Consider the following 23,333-nt stretch of genomic DNA (forward strand, 5'->3'; position numbering starts at 1 on the left):
CGTAGGCGTTAGTTATCTTCTCTATAGTTGCACCGTGATTGGCTCAGTGTTCTGTCACTCATGGGGACACTAAGTCACTGCCAAATCTACAGGAGATCTAGGCAATTCAAGCTCCCTTGGGTGCTGCCATAGATTTACATTAGAAGTGCCCTTCCAAGAAGGCTCAAGGTCATTGGTCACAGATAAAATGATGTCAACTCACATTATATCTACTGTAGCTTTGATTTGACTGATCATGACAACATACTTTCATAGTCTTAGCTAGCAAGCTGGACAAGTAGTCATCATCATGAATCAAGTTGACAATCTCCCGGCAAATCCTTTTCAATCCTTGTCATATGAAGAGAAATTATAGATACAATGTATCGGTGCTCATCGGCCATTGGACATAAACATTATACAACAAGTCTGAAATCGCAAATTCAACAATGAGTGGTTTGGAAGGAATCAATGGCTAACTGCAAGCGTTGCAAAGCAATCAGTCTTTAGTTTCCCCTGGCTGCTGTTCGGTGGAGAGGGTGTGTGGTCCAAGTCTGGGTTTAAGGGTTTAAACATCTGTCCGAAAGGGTCTCTTTTCCGAGTTTAAAATGATAAACATTCACACCCAACACCATGGGCCAGAAAAGGCTGAATGCATTAGCCACGCTGTCAATCCAGCATGACTTTTGCTGCATTCAAAACAACTGGAAACTTGGAACTAGGAAATCTCAGACTTTACTGCATTCAAGACAACTGGGAACTCTGAAAAAAAAACGAGCTCAGACTGTGAAAATAAGTTTAGAATTGTATTTTATATAAACTCCCATATCTACTGGGTGAAATACCACAGTGTCCCATCACAGCAGCAAGATTTGTGACCTGTTGCCACAAGAAAAGGGCAACCTATATTTATGTTGAGTGCGAGAAAAACGGAGTAAAACAAGGTCAAAAAATAATAATAATGAAAATTGTAAATAGTGTTCAGGATTTTTTTCCATTTACAAAACACTTCACCGCGGTAAGTGTCCTATAACCAGAGATGTTGTAGCTTTTTAACACTACTAGGTCTAAATGGCACACGTTGTAGAGCACCTTCAATCTAGTTGAATATATTGGGATGTGAAGGATATTGTTCAATGTAGTAGCAATTTACTCCCCAGTTACTTTATTCCCTTCTCAGTGCTGGAATGCCAAGCGGGCCACGTGCCATTACCGGTGAATGGAACATGACGCATAGCGAACAGCGCCCTCAGAATTGCTTCCTATTGTGACGAATAGACCGAAACATTCTTCATCTGCAGGAGTACATTTAGTTGAAGGAGGGAGGGAGGGAGGGAGGGAGGGAGGGGGAGGGAGGGAGGGAGGGAGGGGGGAGGGAGGGAGGGGGAAAGGGCATAGTTTGGCACGTCCAGGCTGCGCTTAGACGATAGGGTTACTGCGGGGCGCCTGGTGCTGCGCTGCAGCGATAGTCTGTGGTTAGGCGATTGACACACATACACACACACACACACACGTGGAGGCTGGTGGGAGGAGCTATAGGAACGTAAATGGAACGGAGTCAATCATGTGGTTTCCATATGTTTGACGTGTCGTATATCGTTCCATTTACTCCATTCCAGCCATAACAATGAGCCCGTCCTCCAATAGCTCCTCCTACCAGCCTCATCTGACACACACACAGTGAGACTGTTCCCAGTAGCCAGGGGGGTTCCTGGTGAAGTGATTCTGGGACATTCTGAACTCAATCACATTGCCAGGGATTTCCAATGGCTGGGAGGGAAACTCTACACAGAACCTGGAAACCTGATACAATAGGAATATCTGGCAACTCATTCATTCATACTCATTCAGCTACCCAGGCCTGGAAACCTGATACAGTAGGAATATCTGGAAACTCATGCATTCATACCCATTCAGCTACCCAGACCTGGAAACCTGATACAGTAGGAATATCTGGCAACTCATTCATTCATACCCATATTCAGCTACCCAGGCCTGGAAACCTGATACAGTAGGAATATCTGGCAACTCATTCATTCATACCCATTCAGCTACCCAGACCTGGAAAACTGATACTGTATCACACAGTCTGTATGGGATTTTCAGTGGCTCTGGGGGAAGAATACCTGAAACCTGGCAACCTCATATTAGCCTGTAGGCTACCTGAACCTGGCAACACCTGATACAGTAAGCGTAGCATACAATCTGGGGGGGACACTACCTGGACCTGGCAACCTCACATTAACCTATACCTGGACCTGGTAACCTCATATTAACCTATACCTGGACCTGGTAACCTCACATTAACCTATACATATACCTGGTCACCTCACATTAACCTGGACCTTGTAACCTCACATTAACCTGGACCTGGTAACCTCACATTAACCTATACCTGGACCTGGTAACCTCATATTAACCTATACCTGGACCTGGTAACCTCACATTAACCTGGACCTGGTAACCTCATATTAACCTATACCTGGACCTGGTAACCTCATATTAACCTACACATGGACACCTCATATTAACCTGTACCTGGACACCTCATATTAACCTATACTTGGACCTAGAAACCTCATATTAACCTATACCTGGACCTGGCTACCTCATATTAACATGGACCTGGCAACCTCATATTAGCCTATTCCTGGCAACCTCATATTAATCTATACCTGGACCTGGCAACCTCATATTAACCTGGACCTGGCAACCTCATATTAACCTATATCTGGATTTAGCAACCTAATTTTAACCTGGACCTGGCAACCTCATATTAACCTATACCTGGAAACCTCATATTAACCTGGACCTGGCAACCTCATATTAGCCTATACCTGGACCTGGCAACCTCATATTAGCCTATACCTGGCACCCTCATATTAACATGGACCTGGTAACCTCATATTAGCCTATACCTGGACATGGCAACCTCATATTAACCTATACCTGGACCTGGCAACCTCATATTAGCCTATACCTGGCACACTCATATTAACCTATACCTGGACATGGCAACCTCATATTAGCCTATACCTGGCACCCTCATATTAGCCTATACCTGTACATGGCAACCTCATATTAACCTGGACCTGGCAACCTCATATTAGCCTGTACCTGGCAACCTCATATTAACCTATACCTAGACACCTCATATTAACCGTTATCTGGCAACCTCATTTTAATGTATACCTGAACCTGGCAACCCCATATTAGCGTATACCTGGACCGGTCAACCTAATTTGAACTAATACCTGGACCTGGCAACCTCATTAATTTATACCTGAACCTGGCAACCTCATATTAGCCTATACCTGGACCTGGTAACCTCACATTAACCTATACCTGGACCAGTCAACCTAATTTTAACCTGGACCTGGCAACCTCATATTAGCCTATACCTGGACCTGGCAACATATTAACCTATATCTGGACCTGGTAACCTCACATTAACCTATACCTGGCAACCTCATATTAGCCTATACCTGGACTGGCAACATATTAACCTATATCTGGACCTGGTAACCTCACATTAACCTATACCTGGACCTGGTAACCTCATATTTACCTGGACCTTGTAACCTCACATTAACCTGGACCTGGTAACCTCACATTAACCTGGACCTGGTAACCTCACATTAACCTATACCTGGTAACCTCACATTAAGCTATACCTGGACCTGGTAACCTCACATTAACCTATACCTGGTAACCTCACATTAACCTATACCTATACCTGGTAACCTCACATTAACCTATACCTGGACCTGGTAACCTCATATTAACCTATACCTGGACCTGGTAACCTCACATTAACCTATACCTATACCTGGTAACCTCACATTAACCTATACCTGGTAACCTCACATTAACCTATACCTGGACCTGGTAACCTCACATTAACCTATACCTGGTAACCTCACATTAACCTATACCTGGACCTGGTAACCTCACATTAACCTATACCTATACCTGGTAACCTCACATTAACCTATACCTGGTAACCTCACATTAACCTATACCTGGACCTGGTAACCTCACATTAACCTATACCTGGTAACCTCACATTAACCTATACCTGGACCTGGTAACCTCATATTAACCTATACCTGGACCTGGTAATCTCACATTAACCTATACCTGGACCTGGTAACCTCACATTAACCTATACCTGGTAACCTCACATTAACCTATACCTGGTAACCTCACATTAACCTATACCTGGTAACCTCACATTAACCTATACCTGGACCTGGTAACCTCATATTAACCTATACCTGGACCTGGTAATCTCACATTAACCTATACCTGGACCTGGTAACCTCACATTAACATATACCTGGTAACCTCACATTAACCTATACCTGGACCTGGTAACCTCACATTAACCTATACCTGGTAACCTCACATTAACCTATACCTGGACCTGGTAACCTCATATTAACCTATACCTGGACCTGGTAACCTCACATTAACCTATACATATACCTGGTCACCTCACATTAACCTGGACCTTGTAACCTCACATTAACCTGGACCTGGTAACCTCACATTAACCTATACCTGGACCTGGTAACCTCATATTAACCTATACCTGGACCTGGTAACCTCACATTAACCTGGACCTGGTAACCTCATATTAACCTATTCCTGGACCTGGTAACCTCACATTAACCTATACCTGGTAACCTCACATTAACCTATACCTGGTAACCTCACATTAACCTGGACCTGGTAACCTCATATTAACCTATACCTGGTTCTCATATTAACCTATACCTGGACCTGGTAACCTCACGTTAACCTATACCTGGTAACCTCATATTAACCTATACCTGGACCTGGTAACCTCATATTAACCTATACCTGGAAACCTCATATTAACCTATACCTGGACCTGGTAACCTCATATTAACCTATACCTGGACCTGGTAACCTCATATTAACCTATACCTGGTAACCTCACATTAACCTATACCTGGTAACCTTACATTAACCTGGACCTGGTAACCTCACATTAACCTGGACCTGGTAACCTCACATTAACCTATACCTGGACCTGGTAACCTCATGTTAACCTATACCTGGACCTGGTAACCTCATATTAACCTATACCTGGACCTGGTAACCTCATATTAACCTATACCTGGTAACCTCACATTAACCTATACCTGGTAACCTTACATTAACCTGGACCTGGTAACCTCACATTAACCTGGACCTGGTAACCTCACATTAACCTATACCTGGACCTGGTAACCTCATGTTAACCTATACCTGGTAACCTCATATTAACCTATACCTGGACCTGGTAACCTCATATTAACCTTTACCTATACCTGGTAACCTCATGTTAACCTATACCTGGACCTGGTAACCTCATGTTAACCTATACCTGGACCTGGTAACCTCATGTTAACCTATACCTGGACCTGGTAACCTCATATTAACCTATACCTGGACCTGGTAACCTCATATTAACCTATACCTGGACCTGGTAACCTCATGTTAACCTATACCTGGAAACACCTGATGCTGTATCATATAATCAACCATTATGTTTCCTCTCCCCTCTCGGTGCTGCTGGTGTAGTGTGAGGTGTAACCCTGTCCTCTGTAGCAATGGGACTTAGCCCACATGTGAAGTGTGGGTGTGTCTCATGTTCACAGTGGCTAAATGACATTGCCCGGGGGGTTCTATGTGCTGGAGGTCCATTAGTGTCCCCCTATAATAATAGATGCCATTTAGCAGATTATTTTATCCACTTGTATCGATCCTACTATCCTTCCCTTGAAAGCGCCATGCTCTAACTGAGCTACAGAGTCTCTCTCTCTCACACGGGTGTGTCGTAGTTCTCTGTGTACAGGAAACTGCTGCCTAGTCTAGGCCGTCATTGAAAATAAGAATTTGTTCTTAACTGACTTGCCTAGTAAAATAAAGGTTAAAAAAATATATAAAAAAATAAAAAGATGTCATATCCTGTCTGGGAACACAGACAGCAGTTTCCTGTACACAGAGAACTACGACACACCCGTGCGAGTGTGAGAGAGAGAGACTCTGTAGCTCAGTTAGAGCATGGTGCTTTCAAGGGAAGGATAGTGGGATTGATACATACAATGCATGTAAGTGAACAGTGGGTTAACTGCCGGTTCAGGGGCAGTACCTTGCCAGCTCGGGGATTCGAACTTGCAACCTTTCGCTTACTAGTAGCAACGCTCTAACCACTAGGCTACCCTGCCGCCCCATTACCAAATGAATGAGGTCTGGAACATGACAAAAGTGTCTTTCTCAGTCTCTGACATTCATTTGTCCCTCTCTCCTTTCCTGTAAAACAGTGACACAGACAGATCTGTCATGGCTCACATTCACCCGGCGTGGAAACATACACAGGGTGGCGTCCTAAATCACACCCTGTTCCCTTTTTACTGCACTACTTTCAGAGCCCTATCGACCCTGGTCAACAGTAGGGCACTGTATAGGGAATAGGGTGCAGACTGGGACACACTACAGGTTCTATGCAGCCGCAGTTCAAAGGTTAACACAAGGAGGCAACAGTTGGAAAGATTGGAAGAAGAAACTTTTTGTATTTATTTCCACAAAGAAATGAGTTGAATGTTTGTAGAGATTGACATAGGCAGCAGTCCATTGAAATACTGGAGCACATCAAAGTCATTCTGCAAAACTTGAACAAGTAAGATCATGCTTGTTTCTACAGCCTTCCCCTCCTCCCCCTCAGTCTTCCCTCCCTCCCCCTCAGTCTTCCCTCCCTCCCTTCCTCCCCTGTTCCTCCCCCTCAGTCTTCCCTCCCTCCCCCATGTTCCTCCCCTCAGTCTTCCCTCCCTCCCCCGTTCCTCCCCCTCAGTCTTCCCTCCCTCCCCCGTTCCTCCCCCTCAGTCTTCCCTCCCTCCCCATGTTCCTCCCCCTCAGTCTTCCCTCCCTCCCCTGTTCCTCCCCCTCTTTCTTCCCTCCCTCCCCAGTTCCTCCCCCTCAGTCTTCCCTCCCTCCCCTGTTCCTCCCCCTCTTTCTTCCCTCCCTCCCCTGTTCCTCCCCCTCAGTCTTCCCTCCCTCCCCTGTTCCTCCCCCTCAGTCTTCCCTCCCTCCCTCCCTCCCCCTCTTTCTTCCCTCCCTCCCCAGTTCCTCCCCCTCAGTCTTCCCTCCCTCCCCTCTTTCTTCCCTCCCCAGTTCCTCCCCCTCAGTCTTCCCTCCCTCCCCCTCTTTCTTCCCTCCCTCCCCAGTTCCTCCCCCTCAGTCTTCCCTCCCTCCCCCTCTTTCTTCCCTCCCTCCCCAGTTCCTCCCCTCAGTCTTCCCTCCCTCCCATGTTCCTCCCCCCAGTCTTCCCTCCCTCCCCCATGTTCCTCCCCCTCAGTCTTCCCTCCCTCCCCAGTTCCTCCCCCTCAGTCTTCCCTCCCTCCCCATGTTCCTCCCCCTCAGTCTTCCCTCCCTCCCCCTCTTTCTTCCCTCCCTCCCCAGTTCCTCCCCCTCAGTCTTCCCTCCCTCCCCTCAGTCTTCCCTCCCTCCCCTGTTCCTCCCCCTCAGTCTTCCCGCCCTCCCGTTCCTCCCCCCAGTCTTCCCGCCCTCCCCTGTTCCTCCCCCTCAGTCTTCCCTTCCTCCCCTCAGTTTTCCTCCCTCCCCCTCAGTTTTCCCTATGTTCCTCCCCCTGTCTTCCCTCCCTCCCCCATTTCCCTCCCCCTGTCTTCCCTCCCTCCCCCATTTCCCTCCCCCTCAGTCTTCCCTCCCCTGTTCCTCCCCCTGTCTTCTCTATGTTCCTCCCCCTGTCTTCCCCCTCAGTCTTCCCTCCCTGTTCCTCCCCTCAGTCTTCCCTATGTTCCTCCCCCTCCTTCTTCCCTCCCTCCCCTATTCCTCCCCCTCAGTCTTACCCCCTTCCCTATGTTCCTCCCCCTCAGTCTTCCCTCCCTCCCCTGTTCCTCCCCCTCAGTCCTCCCTCCGCTGTTCCTCCCCCTGTCTTCCCTCCCCTGTTCCTCCCCCTCAGTCTTCTCTATGTTCCTCCCCCTGTCTTCCCCCTCAGTCTTCCCTCCCTGTTCCTCCCCCTCAGTCTTCTCTATGTTCCTCCCCCTGTCTTCCCCCTCAGTCTTCCCTCCCTTCTCTATGTTCCTCCCCCTGTCTTCCCTCCCCTGTTCCTCCCCCTCAGTCTTCCCTCCCCTGTTCCTCCCTCTTTCTTCCCTCAATAAGCCTTAAGTTCTATAAGTTAGTAAATAAGTTAGAGCCCTCATTTACTAAAGACACTTGATTGCATTTATTAATGAACCAATTAAGTCATCACAATATCATAACGAGTCCAAAACGATCTACTACAGAACATTGAAACCTGACAAAAAAAACATCTTTAAATAAATTTAAATGGATACAAAAAGCTAAAATCTAAACTGATAAAATGATAGAAATAGAGATAGCAGAATGGGCGAGATGTAGATTGTCTTTGTTGAATGGTACATTGATTAGTTTATCGCTTCTATGATCACAGTCCTGGTCAGTCAGTCATCTATACATCTGTGCAAAATGTGTCCAAATTCACTGAAGCTGAGATAATATGAATATTAAAGGGGAAGTTCAGGATTTTACAACTTAATGTTAGGTTGTTCCTCACCCTGAAAGTATTCAATGGTTCAGGAGAAACTGAAGTCCCTGGTTCGATTTCTTTTTAAAACAGCCAGCTAACTTTAAAAGCCAAAGGCCAAAATACTGAACGTCCCCTTTAATGACACTAAGGCTGGGATTCATTCAAATCCTCATTAGATCTGCCTCATGACATTTAAAGGTCATTTCCAATTGAGCTGACATAAGCAGCGTTTACCGTGAATGAGGTCTCCACGAACGTGGGAACATTGCCTTTAAAAAGGTGCTTAGCCGATCGGATTGAATCCTGGCCTCAAACTGCTGACAACCTCACAGCTGTCTATACTGTACATAAAGTTAGCTAGAGGGCACATGTTCAATAATCGTTTCTGTTCATGTGCACCCTCTATCCAACTCTATGATAGTGTCTGTGCCTGCATACAAAACGGCAACATTCCCTTTAAAATGCACTACTTTTGACCAGAGCCCTATGAGGAATATATATAGGGAATAGAGTGGCATTTGGGACGGAGGATGTTGCCGTCTGTCTGTATGAGTCCTCGCTCCGCTGTCCTGTTGGAGGGACATTGTGCTCTTATCTTGGAACAAAGTGAAGACAAGTTAAAAGGATAACAACACTATTCTCACACACACAGTAGGCTAGTTCCAGCTACAACCTCTTCTCCCTAGAAAATACAAACGTACAGTCAGTCACTGTAAAAGTGCGGATTACTCGCAGTTTCACTAACTTTTTATTTGCCATTTTCGTATTCCTACTTCTGTTTCCCCAGTAAGTAAGAGACAATAGAACTTTTGTTTTCCCAGTAGAGACAATAGAGCTTTTGTTTTCCCAGTAAGTAAGAGACAATAGAGCTTCTGTTTCCCCAGTAAGTAAGAGACAATAGAGCTTCTGTTTTCCCAGTAAGCAAGAGACAATAGAGCTTTTGTTTTCCCAGTAAGTAAGAGACAATAGAGCTTTTGTTTTCCCAGTAAGTAAGAGACAATAGAGCTTTTGTTTTCCCAGTAAGTAAGAGACAATAGAGCTTTTGTTTTCCCAGTAAGTAAGAGACAATAGAACATGGACGGTAGAATTCAGATGTCCTTTATGAGGGAAGTTTTTAAAAATCCTTAATACAAAAATAAAAAATTAAAAGTGCAAAACCACAAAACTAAAAATAAACAAATGTTTTGTTTGTGTTCATTTAAGCTCACCATGGAAACTAAAAAAAACAGTAGCAGCAAATTAAAAAATAATAAACAAAAAGCAACAAAATATGGACCTCTTGTAACACGTTATCAGGATAAACAATTCTGGGTTTAATCTCTTTCCTCAAGATATCACTATGGCAACACACACACACAGTTGGTCACAGTTTACAGGTGGAGGACAATAGGGTGGGAGGAGTCAAGTGTTAAATCGTTACCTTATTAAAACAATCAACAGTGTCATGTAGGGTAAACAATAGGTAAACAAACTCAGACACGACACACAAACAGGTACAACTAGAGGCGAGAGGCTGTGATCTGTAGTTTCCTAACTTTACGTAAGAATAACAGGTATTATTTAAGCCCTATTTCTCTCCCTCTTATAATGATGACTTGTATGAACCAAGAGGTTAGTTATCTCCCGTCTATCTAGAAGAGAACATGAGAATTATCTCATGATAGTTATATGAAGAAAGCATTCCTTAGGGAAAAGGACAGAAACCAAAACATGCTTGGTGGATGAGAGATCAGCAGTGAACCAGTGATCGAGTAACAACAGGCGGAATATTAATTCATATAGAAGATCCTTTAACCCAGAAAAAAACAGCTATCTCCCAGAAATAAACAGAGGCTAGACACCTACCTGTCTGTCCCCAACACGCTGTCTGTCCCTCACTGACTGTTAATCCCTTACTGGTAGTGTCGGAGTCTGACTAGTGTAACAGCGCCATCTACACAAAGCTCTATGTATTGCAAGTGTGTGTGTCTTACTGTGGGAGTGCCTGTCAGTCTCTCTGTCTATGGCTCTCTGTGTGGTGGATTTTTTAGTCTAGCTGGCCTCTCTACCTACCTCTCTCTACTGTAGTCTAGCTGGCCCCTACCTACCTACCTACTGTAGTCTAGCTGGCCCCTACCTACCTCTCTCTCTCTCTACTGTAGTCTAGCTGGCCCCTACCTACCTCGCTCTCTCTCTCTACTGCAGTCTAGCTGGCCCCTACCTACCCCCCTCTACTGTAGTCTAGCTGGCCCCTCCTACTCTACTGCAGTCTAGCTGGCCCCCTACCTACCCCCTCTACTGTAGGCCCTCTACCTGGCCCCTACCTACCCCTCTACTGTAGTCTAGCTGGCCCCTACCTACCCCTCTCTACTGCAGTCTAGCTGGCCCCTACCTACCTCTCTACTGCAGTCTAGCTGGCCCCTACCTACCTCTCTCTCTCTCTACTGCAGTCTAGCTGGCCCCTAGTCTAGCTGGCTCTACTGCAGTCTACCTCTCTACTGCAGTCTAGCTGGCCCCTACCTACCTCTCTCTCTCTCTACTGCAGTCTAGCTGGCCCCTACCTACCTCTCTCTACTGTAGTCTAGCTGGCCCCTACCTACCCCTCTCTCTACTGCAGTCTAGCTGGCCCCTACCTACCCCTCTCTACTGCAGTCTAGCTGGCCCCATACCTACCCCCCCTCTACTGCAGTCTAGCTGGCCCCATACCTACCCCCTCTACTGCAGTCTAGCTGGCCCCTACCTACCCCTCTCTCCTGCAGTCTAGCTGGCCCCTACCTCTCTCTACTGTAGTCTAGCTGGCCCCTACCTACCCCTCTACTGCAGTCTAGCTGGCCCCTACCTACCCCTCGCTCTCTCTACTGCAGTCTAGCTGGCCCCTACCTACCTCTCTCTACTGTAGTCTAGCTGGCCTCTACTGTAGTCTAGCTGGCCTCTACCTACCCATCTCTACTGTAGTCTAGCTGGCCTCTACCTACCCCTCTTTCCCTCACTCTTCATTCTCTATCTGTCCCTACCTGTTTCTGCGTTGGAACCTTTTCCTTCTGAATGTAGGTACCCCCTCTATCTGTCCCTACCTTAGTTGGTTTCTCTGTGTTGGTTGGGTCCCCTTAATCTTTAATCTAGAGGTGTCCCCCTGTCCCTCCCCAAGTCCCGCCCACCCTCCCGCTATGGAGAAATACATAGGGCGTAGGGGCCGTCTGTCAGGGGGAGCGGCCAATGGCGTGATGGGTCCCTCTCCCCCCAGATCAGTTCAGGGCATTAACACAGATGGATGAGATTCCTTTTCACCTTCCTCCTCTACTACTGGCTCACCTGGAGAGGGAGGGAGAGCGAGAGGGAGAGAGAGGGAGAGCGAGAGGGAAGGAGGGGGAGAGAGAGGGAAAGAGGGGGAGAGAGAGGGAAAGAGGGAAATAGCCAGGAAGATCACAACCAGGAAGTGCCATCTAAAAGTGTGACAGAATGAACATTGGAATGGTCCTATTTAAAGCGAGTGTGTACCTGATGTTAGGTTAGGGGGGGTTTCTACACGCCGTAGCAGGCAGACAGTCTCTCCTTCAGCTGGGGAGGAAACTGTTCTGAGAACTGCTGCCAGTTCTCCTCTCCTACCTGGTCCTTAAAACCATGGAGGATCTGGGGGGAGGGGAGAGAGAGAATACTTTGACTCCTCAACAAAGAAATGACAACAGAAACGATGTCTGAAATAATTCTCTACTATTATGGTTAACATCCCACTATCATACAGTCCACACACACACACACACACACACACACAGACACACACACACAGAAACACACACACACGGATCTGGGCCAAGCAAAGCTTTTCCCAGGATGTATCCTAAACGGCCTCTCCCTTCCACTGTACACTACAGACGTGCCGATCAAGGGAACCAGGTGCCTTCTGGGACAGAGCGTTGGGTCCTCCACACACCTTGTAGAACATGTCTCTCAGGTCGTCTTTAGGGCTGACCCAGGACGCCACGGCATCACAGAAGAAGATGAAGTCCTGCAGAGAGACACATTGTCATTTCAACCTACAGAAGGACCGTGTCTCCATGTAGAGGTCTGCTCTCTTCACACCACAACGCCTGCTGCCGACTTCCTGTCTGACTCCCAACACCTGGTCCCAAACCCAACCGCAGTGCTACGATGTGATTCTAGGTGTGTGACACAGCTCACTTGCCAGACATGGTTGCAGCAACTTAAGCACCCGACAGGCAATATCAACCAGACCAAAACAACTTCAACAGGTTAACTGACCAGAGACGGTCACCTGACCCATTCTATTAGCCCGTCTGTATGAGCCCGTCTGTATGAGCCCGTCTGTATGAGCCCCGTCTGTATGAGCCCCGTCTGTATGAGCCCCGTCTGTATGAGCCCCGTCTGTATGAGCCCCGTCTGTATGAGCCCCGTCTGCATTAGCCCGTCTGCATTAGCCCGTCTGCATTAGCCCCGTCTGTATGAGCCCCGTCTGTATGAGCCCCGTCTGTATGAGCCCCGTCTGTATGAGCCCCGTCTGCATGAGCCCGTCTGCATGAGCCCGTCTGCATGAGCCCGTCTGCATGAGCCCGTCTGCATTAGCCCGTCTGTATTAGCCCGTCTGTATTAGCCCCGTCTGTATGAGCCCGTCTGTATGAGCCCGTCTGTATGAGCCCCGTCTGTATGAGCCCCGTCTGTATTAGCCCGTCTGTATGAGCCCGTCTGCATGAGCCCGTCTGCATGAGCCCGTCTGCATTAGCCCGTCTGTATTAGCCCGTCTGTATTAGCCCCGTCTGTATTAGCCTGTCTGTAAGACCCGTCTGTATTAGCCCGTCTGCATTAGCCCGTCTGTATGAGCCCGTCTGTATGAGCCCGTCTGTATGAGCCCGTCTGTATTAGCCTGTCTGTAAGACCCGTCTGTATTAGCCCGTCTGTATTAGCCCGTCTGTATTAGCCCGTCTGTATTAGCCCGTCTGTATGAGCCCGTCTGTATTAGCCCGTCTGTATTAGCCTGTCTGTAAGACCCGTCTGTATTAGCCCGTCTGTATTAGCCCGTCTGCATTAGCCCGTCTGCATTAGCCCGTCTGTATGAGCCCGTCTGTATGAGCCCGTCTGTATTAGCCTGTCTGTAAGACCCGTCTGTATTAGCCCGTCTGTATGAGCCCGTCTGTATGAGCCCGTCTGTATGAGCCCGTCTGTATGAGCCCGTCTGTATGAGCCCGTCTGTATGAGCCCGTCTGCATTAGCCCGTCTGTATGAGCCCGTCTGTATGAGCCCGTCTGTATTAGCCCGTCTGTATTAGCCCGTCTGTATTAGCCCGTCTGCATGAGCCCGTCTGTATGAGCCCGTCTGTATGAGCCCGTCTGTATTACTACATCAATGTGTTAGATGTCGTTTGAAGAGAACGCAGTTGGATAGACCTATTTTTACAGCCTACCTTTAAGGAGAGGGATGATTTTCAGACGGAGACATATAGGTGATCAATATTTATTTCTAGGCTGTGTAGTAAACTATAGCCTAAATGTAGGAAGTACATTTCCTTAGAGAGAGAAGTGCCCCGTTCTCCTCCTCCCCATGACCAGCCTATAACCTCCTCTAACTGACACCACACACATCTGCTCTCACCGGTGAGACACTGAACAGCCTATAACCTCCTCTAACTGACACCACACACATCTGCTCTCACCGGTGAGACACTGAACAGGAAGCAGATCAGGTGGGTTGTCATCGTAAATAACAAGTTGTTCTTAACCGACTTGCCGAGTTAAATAAAAGGTTCAATAAAAACAGAATGATGACAGCAACACGTTCTGCCTAGTTCTGTAGGATACGGCCTAGTTCTGTAGGATACGGCCTAGTTCTGTAGGATACGGCCTAGTTCTGTAGGATACGGCCTAGTTCGGTAGGATACGGCCTAGTTCGGTAGGATACGGCCTAGTTCTGTAGGATACGGCCTAGTTCTGTAGGATACGGCCTGTAGGATACGGCCTAGTTCTGTAGGATACGGCCTAGTTCGGTAGGATACGGCCTAGTTCGGTAGGATACGGCCTAGTTCGGTAGGATACGGCCTAGTTCGGTAGGATACGGCCTAGTTCGGTAGGATACGGCCTAGTTCTGTAGGACACGGCCCAGTTCTGTAGGACACGGCCCAGTTCTGTAGGACACGGCCCAGTTCTGTAGGACACGGCCCAGTTCTGTAGGACACGGCCTAGTTCTGTAGGACACGGCCTAGTTCTGTAGGATACAGTCTAGTTCTGTAGGATACAGTCTAGTTCTGTAGGATACAGTCTAGTTCTGTAGGACACAGCCTAGTTCTGTAGGATACAGTCTAGTTCTGTAGGATACAGTCTAGTTCTGTAGGACACAGCCTAGTTCTGTAGGATACAGCCTAGTTCCGTAGGATACAGCCTAGTTCTGAGTAGTTCTGTAGGATACAGTCTAGGTCTGAGTAGTTCTGTAGGATACAGCCTAGTTCTGTAGGATACAGCCTAGTTCCGTAGGATACAGCCTAGTTCTGAGTAGTTCCGTAGGATACAGCCTAGTTCTGTAGGATACAGTCTAGTTCTGTAGGATACAGTCTAGTTCTGTAGGATACAGTCTAGTTCTGTAGGATACAGCCTAGTTCTGTAGGATACAGCCTAGTTCTGTAGGATACAGCCTAGTTCTGTAGGATATAGTGTAGTTCTGTTGGATACAGTCTAGGTCTGAGTAGTTCTGTAGGATACAGTCTAGGTCTGAGTAGTTCTGTAGGATACAGCCTAGTTCGGTAGGATACAGCCTAGTTCTGTAGGATACAGCCTAGTTCTGTAGGATACAGCCTAGTTCTGTAGGATACAGCCTAGTTCTGAGTAGTTCTGTAGGATACAGCCTAGTTCTGTAGGATACAGCCTAGTTCTGAGTAGTTCTGTAGGATACGGCCTAGCTTTTAGGAGGACGATTTGCAGGCAGAGACAAATAAAATGGGTCATCAGTACTTATTGGAAATACGAAGGAACAACACTCGCTCACCATGGTAACCTAACCTATAGTCACCATGGTAACCTAACCTATAGTCACCATGGTAACCTAACATCGGTTGAGCGCCCACACCGGCCCAACTTGGAGAGGACAGGTACGGGCCCAACTAGGAGAGGACAGGTACGGGCCCAACTAGGAGAGGACAGGTACGGGCCCAACTAGGAGGACAGGCCCAACTAGGAGAGGACAGGTACGGGCCCCTGTACCTGTCCTCTCCATCTCCATGTCCCTTCCTCTGACCTGGACCACTCCCCCAGGGTTTACACCAATCATCATCCATTTCCTTCCTCTTACCTGGACCACTCCCCCAGGGTTTACACCAATCATCATGCAGATCCCTCTGAAGGCGGAGTCTTTCTCCTCGTTGTCACGGATGTTCCGTAGGGACGTACACCTGTCACACACACACACACCACCGCGTCACCAGGCAATCTAAACATGTTGATAATGATCAGCGAGGTGAAGGACTAGATGTGTCATCAGATGTGTGACAGACTCACCACGGTCTGATGAACTGCTGGAGCATCGGAGCCACCTCCTGAGGACACACGTAGCCCAGCCGACCAATCGTAATGGCTGGAAGAAGATGGGAGGAGCCTCACTCATGTGTACAACACACCCAACTAAAAATCAAGAGCTGGTTTGACGTCGCTGATGTTCGTATCATAAATAACGGCTCATTATTATTTGGAGATGAGTCAGTCAGTCACAGTTTACCCAAAATGCATCGGCTGCAATGTCAAACAAACCCAATGACTGTGTGTATTCAGCATCTGTGTGTGTGTTCAGCATCTGTGTGTCTGTTGTTCAGCATCTGTGTGTGTTGTTCAGCATCTGTGTGTGTGTTCAGCATCTGTGTGTCTGTGTGTGTTGTTCAGCATCTGTGTGTGTGTTCAGCATCTGTGTGTCTGTGTGTGTTGTTCAGCATCTGTGTGTGTGTTCAGCATCTGTGTGTCTGTGTGTGTGTTCAGCATCTGTGTGTGTGTTCAGCATCTGTGTGTCTGTGTGTGTTGTTCAGCATCTGTGTGTCTGTGTGTGTTGTTCAGCATCTGTGTGTCTGTGTGTTGTTCAGCATCTGTGTGTCTGTGTGTTGTTCAGCATCTGTGTGTCTGTGTGTGTGTTCAGCATCTGTGTGTCTGTGTGTGTTGTTCAGCATCTGTGTGTGTGTTCAGCATCTGTGTGTCTGTGTGTGTGTTCAGCATCTGTGTGTCTGTGTGTGTTGTTCAGCATCTGTGTGTCTGTGTGTGTTGTTCAGCATCTGTGTGTCTGTGTGTGTTGTTCAGCATCTGTGTGTCTGTGTGTGTTGTTCAGCATCTGTGTGTCTGTGTGTGTTGTTCAGCATCTGTGTGTCTGTGTGTGTTGTTCAGCATCTGTGTGTCTGTGTGTGTTGTTCAGCATCTGTGTGTCTGTGTGTGTGTTCAGCATCTGTGTGTCTGTGTGTGTGTTCAGCATCTGTGTGTACCAGTGTTCTCCAGCAAGGTCTTGGGTGTGTTGGGTCTGTTGATGATCTCTACCAGCTGGTTCAGAACCAGAGACACATAGGGCTGCATCTCTACACCTACAGACAGATGGGAGACAGGAACGGAGACGGAGACAGAGACAGAGACAGAGACGGAGACGGAGACGGAGACGGAGACAGAGAGACAGAGACAGAGAGACAGAGACGGAGACAGAGACAGAGACAGAGACGGAGACAGAGACGGAGACAGATGGAGACAGAGACGGAGACGGAGACAGAGACGGAGACAGAGACGGAGACAGAGACGGAGACAGATGGAGACAGAGACGGAGACGGAGACAGAGACGGAGACAGAGACGGAGACAGAGACGGAGACAGAGATGGAGACAGAGATGGAGACAGAGATGGAGACAGAGATGGAGACAGAGATGGAGACAGAGATGGAGACAGGGAAAGAATCAAAGCAGAGAAATATATCATTAAGATAACTCATGCTAGCAGCATCGAAACTGACAATTGCTTTGTTAGTTAAAGAACAAAATTTTTAAAAAAACATGATCATCTCTCACATGTACATATTATCTCCGTGCACAAACCTACATGCAGAAAGACTCACCCATCTGCATGCAGATCTCTCCAATGGCCCAGGTAGCATTGTTACACACAGAGATGAACTCTGGGTTCAGGTTGGTCCCTAGAATAGGCATGAACTCAGCTGGACACACACACACACACACACACACAGAAAGTCAAGGGGAAGAGAAAGGGAGGACGATAGATAAAATAAGGAGTATGATAGACTGGTAGTTACACAGTTAGTAGGAAAAGAAGAGAGAGATGAAGAGAGAGATCGTATAGGTCGTTACCGATGCAGGGTTTGACGTGAGGGAAGCAGGCCTTGGTCAGATCCCCCAGCAGAGCGAAGGAGCTCTGTCTCACCTCTGGCATGGTGTCCTGGAGATATAGAATGTGTGTGTTAACTACATTGTCTCTCTCATTCATACAAAATTGTTATATACAATCAAATAGAGCCAGGGTCTGTTACCACACACACACACGGACCAGTGGATCCCAAACCTCAGTGAAGATCAGGAGTTCTACCAGTCAGATTATTGAATTATTCTAAACAGGACTTAAACATAAGCCTCCGCAACATGAACCAATTAAACCAGCTCTGTAGTAATGAGGGTTGTACAGTAGACTACAGGCCCAGTACATTCTCACTGCTTACTGGCTGTGGTCGAGTCACCCTGCTGTTCTACTCAGACCTATACTTTCAGAACTATATGATCCTCTGGTAATAAACATCAGTTATATATCTTGAGGCCCAGCTGAGTGACATTAAACTGACATGATGTGTTCTTTATTCTACTGGACTGACTGGCCTGCATCTGGTCACTGACCATCCCTCAGCCTGACTGTCCCTCAGCCTGACTGTCCTTCCCTCAGCCTGACTGTCCTTCCCTCAGCCTGACTGTCCTTCCCTCAGCCTGACTGTCCTTCCCTCAGCCTGACTGTCCCTCAGCCTGACTGTCCCTCAGCCTGCCCCCTCCCTCAGCCTGACTGTCCCTCAGCCTGCCCCCTCCACTAAGACTGACTGTCCCTCAGCCTGCCCCCTCCACTAAGACTGACCGTCCCTCAGCCTGACTGTCCCTCAGCCTGACTGTCCCTCAGCCTGCCCCCTCCCTCAGCCTGACTGTCCCTCAGCCTGACTGTCCCTCAGCCTGCCCCCTCCCTCAGCCTGACTGTCCCTCAGCCTGCCCCTCCACTAAGACTGACTGTCCCTCAGCCTGCCCCCTCCACTAAGACTGACCGTCCCTCAGCCTGACTGTCCCTCAGCCTGCCCCCTCCACTAAGACTGACCGTCCCTCAGCCTGCCCCCTCCACTAAGACTGACCGTCCCTCAGCCTGACTGTCCCTCAGCCTGCCCCCTCCACTAAGACTGACCGTCCCTCAGCCTGACTGTCCCTCAGCCTGCCCCCTCCACTAAGACTGACCATCCCTCAGCCTGCCCCCTCCCTCAGCCTGCCCCCTCCACTAAGACTGACTGTCCTCAGCCTGCCCCCTCCCTCAGCCTGACCGTCCCTCAGCCTGCCCCCTCCACTAAGACTGACCATACCTCAGCCTGCCCCTCCACTAAGACTGACCGTCCCTCAGCCTGACTGTCCCTCAGCCTGCCCCCTCCACTAAGACTGACCGTCCCTCAGCCTGCCCCCTCCACTAAGACTGACTGACCCTCAGCCTGCCCCCTCCCTCAGCCTGCCCCTCCACTAAGACTGACCGTCCCTCAGCCTGCCCCCTCCACTAAGACTGACCGTCCCTCAGCCTGCCCCCTCCACTAAGACTGACCGTCCCTCAGCCTGCCCCCTCCACTAAGACTGACCGTCCCTCAGCCTGCCCCTCCACTAAGACTGACCGTCCCTCAGCCTGCCCCCTCTACTAAGACTGACCGTCCCTCAGCCTGCCCCCTCCACTAAGACTGCCCGTCCCTCAGCCTGCCCCCTCCACTAAGACTGCCCCCTCCCTCAGCCTGCCCCCTCCACTAAGACTGACCGTCCCTCAGCCTGCCCCCTCCACTAAGACTGACCGTCCCTCAGCCTGCCCCCTCCACTAAGACTGACCGTCCCTCAGCCTGCCCCCTCCACTAAGACTGACCGTCCCTCAGCCTGCCCCCTCCACTAAGACTGACTGTCCCTCAGCCTGCCCCCTCCACTAAGACTGACCGTCCCTCAGCTTGCCCCCTCCACTAAGACTGGCCGTCCCTCAGCCTGCCCCCTCCACTAAGACTAACCGTCCCTCAGCCTGCCCCCTCCACTAAGACTGACCGTCCCTCAGCCTGCCCCCTCCCTCAGCCTGCCCCCTCCACTAAGACTGACCGATCCCTCAGCCTGCCCCCCTCCCTCAGCCTGCCCCCTCCACTAAGACTGACAAAAAAGGGACACCGTCTTCTAGCTGATGGAGAAACTCGAGTCACATTGCATTATTTCTGACACGCGCACAAATTCATGTTACTCCTATGAGACATGGTGATCTGATCAATCCGGTTGGCCAGCGGTAGGCTATAGGTGCACTTGATTTGCTCTTCGGGCACGCTGAGAAGGCAGAGTTTGTGCCTTCAGACACATGAAATGGTTCAAAATGGGAACCCTTGGCCTCCCCGGTGCGCAGGGCAGCTGAAACAAGTGCACCTCCTATCAACAGCGTGAAACAGAATAAAAGTAGGAATAAAAGGCTTCATCTTTTAGTTTTTATAGAAATATTTAGAGATGGACTAGGAATGCCTTGGAGATTGTCTCGGTCAGTGGTCACCAAACGGTCATTCACACATATGTAGAGTTAACACTGAAACCCACCCCCACACACACACACACACTCCGTACCTGCATGCACTGAAACAGTAGTGTCATGATGTTGCTCCGGGACACCAGCTGATCAACGTGGCCCCCCAGGCCCTCAGCCAGACCACTGAGGAGGTCCAGGGCCACGATCATAAAGTCCTTATCAGGGGCTTCGTACTGGTCCGGCTGTTGGCTGTACATCTGGGGGGAGAGAGAGAGTTAAGGGGAGGAGAGGGGGAGAGGAGAGAGAGAGTTAAGGGGGAGGAGAGGGGGAGAGGAGAGAGAGAGTTAAGGGTGGAGGAGAGGGGGAGAGAGAGAGAGAGAGTTAAGGGTTTGGAGGAGAGGGGAGAGAGAGAGAGAGTTAAGGGGGAGGAGAGGGGGAGAGAGAGAGAGTTAAGGGGGAGGAGAGGGGGGGAGAGAGAGAGTTAAGATCAAAAACCACTGAATCTTTAAATCACTGATAACTGTGTGTCTTTGACGCTATAGATAAAGGTATGTGGACACCCCTCCACATGAGTGGATCTGGACATTTCAGCCACACTGACAGGCCTTACTGAAGAGCTCAGAGACTTTCAAAATGGCGCCATCATAGGATGCCGCATAGTGATAACTGTAAAGTTTGGTGGAGGAAGAATAAAGGTCTGGTGCTGTTTTTAATGGATCGGGCCCCTTAGTTCCAGTGAAGGGAAATCTTAACTCTACAGCATACAATGACATTCTAGACGATTCTGTGCTTCTAATTATGTGACAACACGTTTGGCGAAGGCCCTTTCCTGTTTCAGTATGACAATGTCTCCGTGCACAAAGCGAGGTCCATACAGAAATGGTTTGTCAAGATCAGAGTAGAAGACCTTGACTGGCCTGCACAGAGCCCTGACCTCAACCCCATCGAACACCTTTAGGATGAATTGGAACGCCGACTTCAAACCAGGCCTAATCGCCCAACATCAGTATCCGACCTCACTAATGCTCTCTTGGCTGCAAGTCCCTGCAGCAATGTTCCAACATCTAGTGGAAAGCCTTCCCAGAAGAGTGGAGGCTGTTATAGCAGCAATGTTCCAACATCTAGTGGAAAGCCTTCCCAGAAGAGTGGAGGCTGTTATAGCAGCAATGTTCCAACATCTAGTGGAAAGCCTTCCCAGAAGAGTGGAGGCTGTTATAGCAGCAATGTTCCAACATCTAGTGGAAAGCCTTCCCAGAAGAGTGGAGGCTGTTATAGCAGCAATGTTCCAACATCTAGTGGAAAGCCTTCCCAGAAGAGTGGAGGCTGTTATAGCAGCAATGTTCCAACATCTAGTGGAAAGCCTTCCCAGAAGAGTGGAGGCTGTTATAGCAGTAATGTTCCAACATCTAGTGGAAAGCCTTCCCAGAAGAGTGGAGGCTGTTATAGCAGTAATGTTCCAACATCTAGTGGAAAGCCTTCCCAGAAGAGTGGAGGTTGTTATAGCAGCAAAGAGGGGGGGGGGGCAACTCCATATTAATGACCATGATTTTGAAATGAGATGTACGACGAGCAGGTGTCCACATACTTTTGGTCGTGTGTGTGTGTGTGTGTGTCTCACCATAGCCTGAGCCAGTGTTTTCTGCACCAGTGTAACACAGCGCTGGTAGACTGGTTCACAGTAGGGCAGGAAGCCACTCTGGAGGGCTGTAGCTACAGAGGACAGACACTCTAACAGAGGAAACAGGTCCTTATCTTCATCCTTCAGCTCATTCCACTTGGCGATGAGAGGAGGCATCAGCTTCTCTATGTACTCCTAGAGGAGAGAGACGAGGGGTGGGGGGAGGAGAGAGAGACGGGGGGAGAGAGAGACAGAAAGAGACGGGGGGAGAGAGAGAAAGACGAGGGGGAGAGAGACAGAAAGACGAGGGGGAGAGAGAGAGAAAGAGACGGGGGAGAGAGAGACAGAAAGACGAGGGGGGAGAGAGAGACAGAAAGACGAGGGGGGAGAGAGAGAGAAAGAGACGGGGGGAGAGAGAGAGAGAGAGACGGGGGGAGAGAGAGAGAAAGAGACGGGGGGAGAGAGAGAGAAAGAGACGGGGGGAGAGAGAGAGAAAGAGACGGGGGGAGAGAGAGAGAAAGAGACGGGGGGAGAGAGAGAGAAAGAGACGGGGGGAGAGAGAGAGAAAGAGAGACGGGGGGAGAGAGAGAGAAAGAGACGGGGGAGAGAGAGAGAAAGAGACGGGGGGAGAGAGAGAGAAAGAGACGGGGGGAGAGAGAGAGAAAGAGACGGGGGGAGAGAGAGAGAAAGAGACGGGGGGAGAGAGAGAAAAGACGGGGGGGGAGAGAGAGAAAAGACGGGGGGAGAGAGAGAGAAAGACGGGGGAGAGAGAGAAAGAAAGAGAGAGAAAGAGAGAAAGACGGGGAGAGAGAGAGAAAGACGAGGGGGAGAGAGAGAGAAAAGACGAGGGGGAGAGAGAGAGAAAAGACGAGGGGGAGAGAGAGAGAAAAGACGAGGGGGAGAGAGAGAGAGAAAGACGAGGGGGAGAGAGAGAGAGAAAGACGAGGGGGGAGAGAGAGAGAGAAAGACGAGGGGGAGAGAGAGAGAGAAAGACGAGGGGGAGAGAGAGAGAAAGACGAGGGGGAGAGAGAGAGAGAAAGACGAGGGGGAGAGAGAGAGAGAAAGACGAGGGGGAGAGAGAGAGAGAAAGACGAGGGGGAGAGAGAGAGAGAAAGACGAGGGGGAGAGAGAGAGAGAAAGACGAGGGGGAGAGAGAGAGAGAAAGACGAGGGGGAGAGAGAGAGAGAAAGACGAGGGGGAGAGAGAGAGAGAAAAGACGAGGGGGAGAGAGAGAGAGAAAGACGAGGGGGAGAGAGAGAGAGAGAAAGACGAGGGGGAGAGAGAGAGAAAAGACGAGGGGGAGAGAGAGAGAGAAAGACGTGGGGGGAGAGAGAGAGAAAGACGAGGGGGAGAGAGAGAGAGAAAGACGAGGGGGAGAGAGAGAGAGAAAGACGAGGGGGAGAGAGAGAGAGAAAAGACGAGGGGGAGAGAGAGAGAGAAAG

At 49.2% G+C, this 23,333-nt stretch overlaps 1 protein-coding gene across 3 annotated transcripts in view; it reads right to left on the minus strand.

Annotated features, from left to right (window-relative positions):
- Nucleotides 1-9,634: 9,634 nt before the first annotated feature.
- tnpo2b (transportin 2b) overlaps nucleotides 9,635-23,333 on the minus strand; it is a 31,095-nt gene continuing 17,396 nt past the window's right edge. Inside the window, exons 15-27 of one of the 3 annotated variants that reach the window (XM_065001089.1) lie at nucleotides 21,892-22,086; nucleotides 20,372-20,530; nucleotides 17,858-17,945; nucleotides 17,608-17,706; nucleotides 16,995-17,090; nucleotides 16,033-16,108; nucleotides 15,827-15,926; nucleotides 12,468-12,542; nucleotides 12,035-12,166; nucleotides 11,508-11,848; nucleotides 11,028-11,416; nucleotides 10,850-10,967; nucleotides 9,635-10,781 (exon numbers count right to left, since the gene is read on the minus strand). In XM_065001089.1, coding sequence (XP_064857161.1) covers nucleotides 12,059-12,166; nucleotides 12,468-12,542; nucleotides 15,827-15,926; nucleotides 16,033-16,108; nucleotides 16,995-17,090; nucleotides 17,608-17,706; nucleotides 17,858-17,945; nucleotides 20,372-20,530; nucleotides 21,892-22,086 — 996 coding nt within the window. In that variant the 3' untranslated portion in view covers nucleotides 9,635-10,781; nucleotides 10,850-10,967; nucleotides 11,028-11,416; nucleotides 11,508-11,848; nucleotides 12,035-12,058. Of the gene's footprint in view, nucleotides 10,782-10,849; nucleotides 10,968-11,027; nucleotides 11,849-12,034; nucleotides 12,167-12,467; nucleotides 12,543-15,826; nucleotides 15,927-16,032; nucleotides 16,109-16,994; nucleotides 17,091-17,607; nucleotides 17,707-17,857; nucleotides 17,946-20,371; nucleotides 20,531-21,891; nucleotides 22,087-23,333 lie in introns of all 3 variants that reach the window. The other 2 variants (XM_065001088.1, XM_065001087.1) reach the window with 2 other exon arrangements.

Source organism: Oncorhynchus nerka, linkage group LG15 (assembly GCF_034236695.1).
Source record: "Oncorhynchus nerka isolate Pitt River linkage group LG15, Oner_Uvic_2.0, whole genome shotgun sequence".
Classification (NCBI taxonomy): Eukaryota; Metazoa; Chordata; class Actinopteri; order Salmoniformes; family Salmonidae; genus Oncorhynchus; species Oncorhynchus nerka.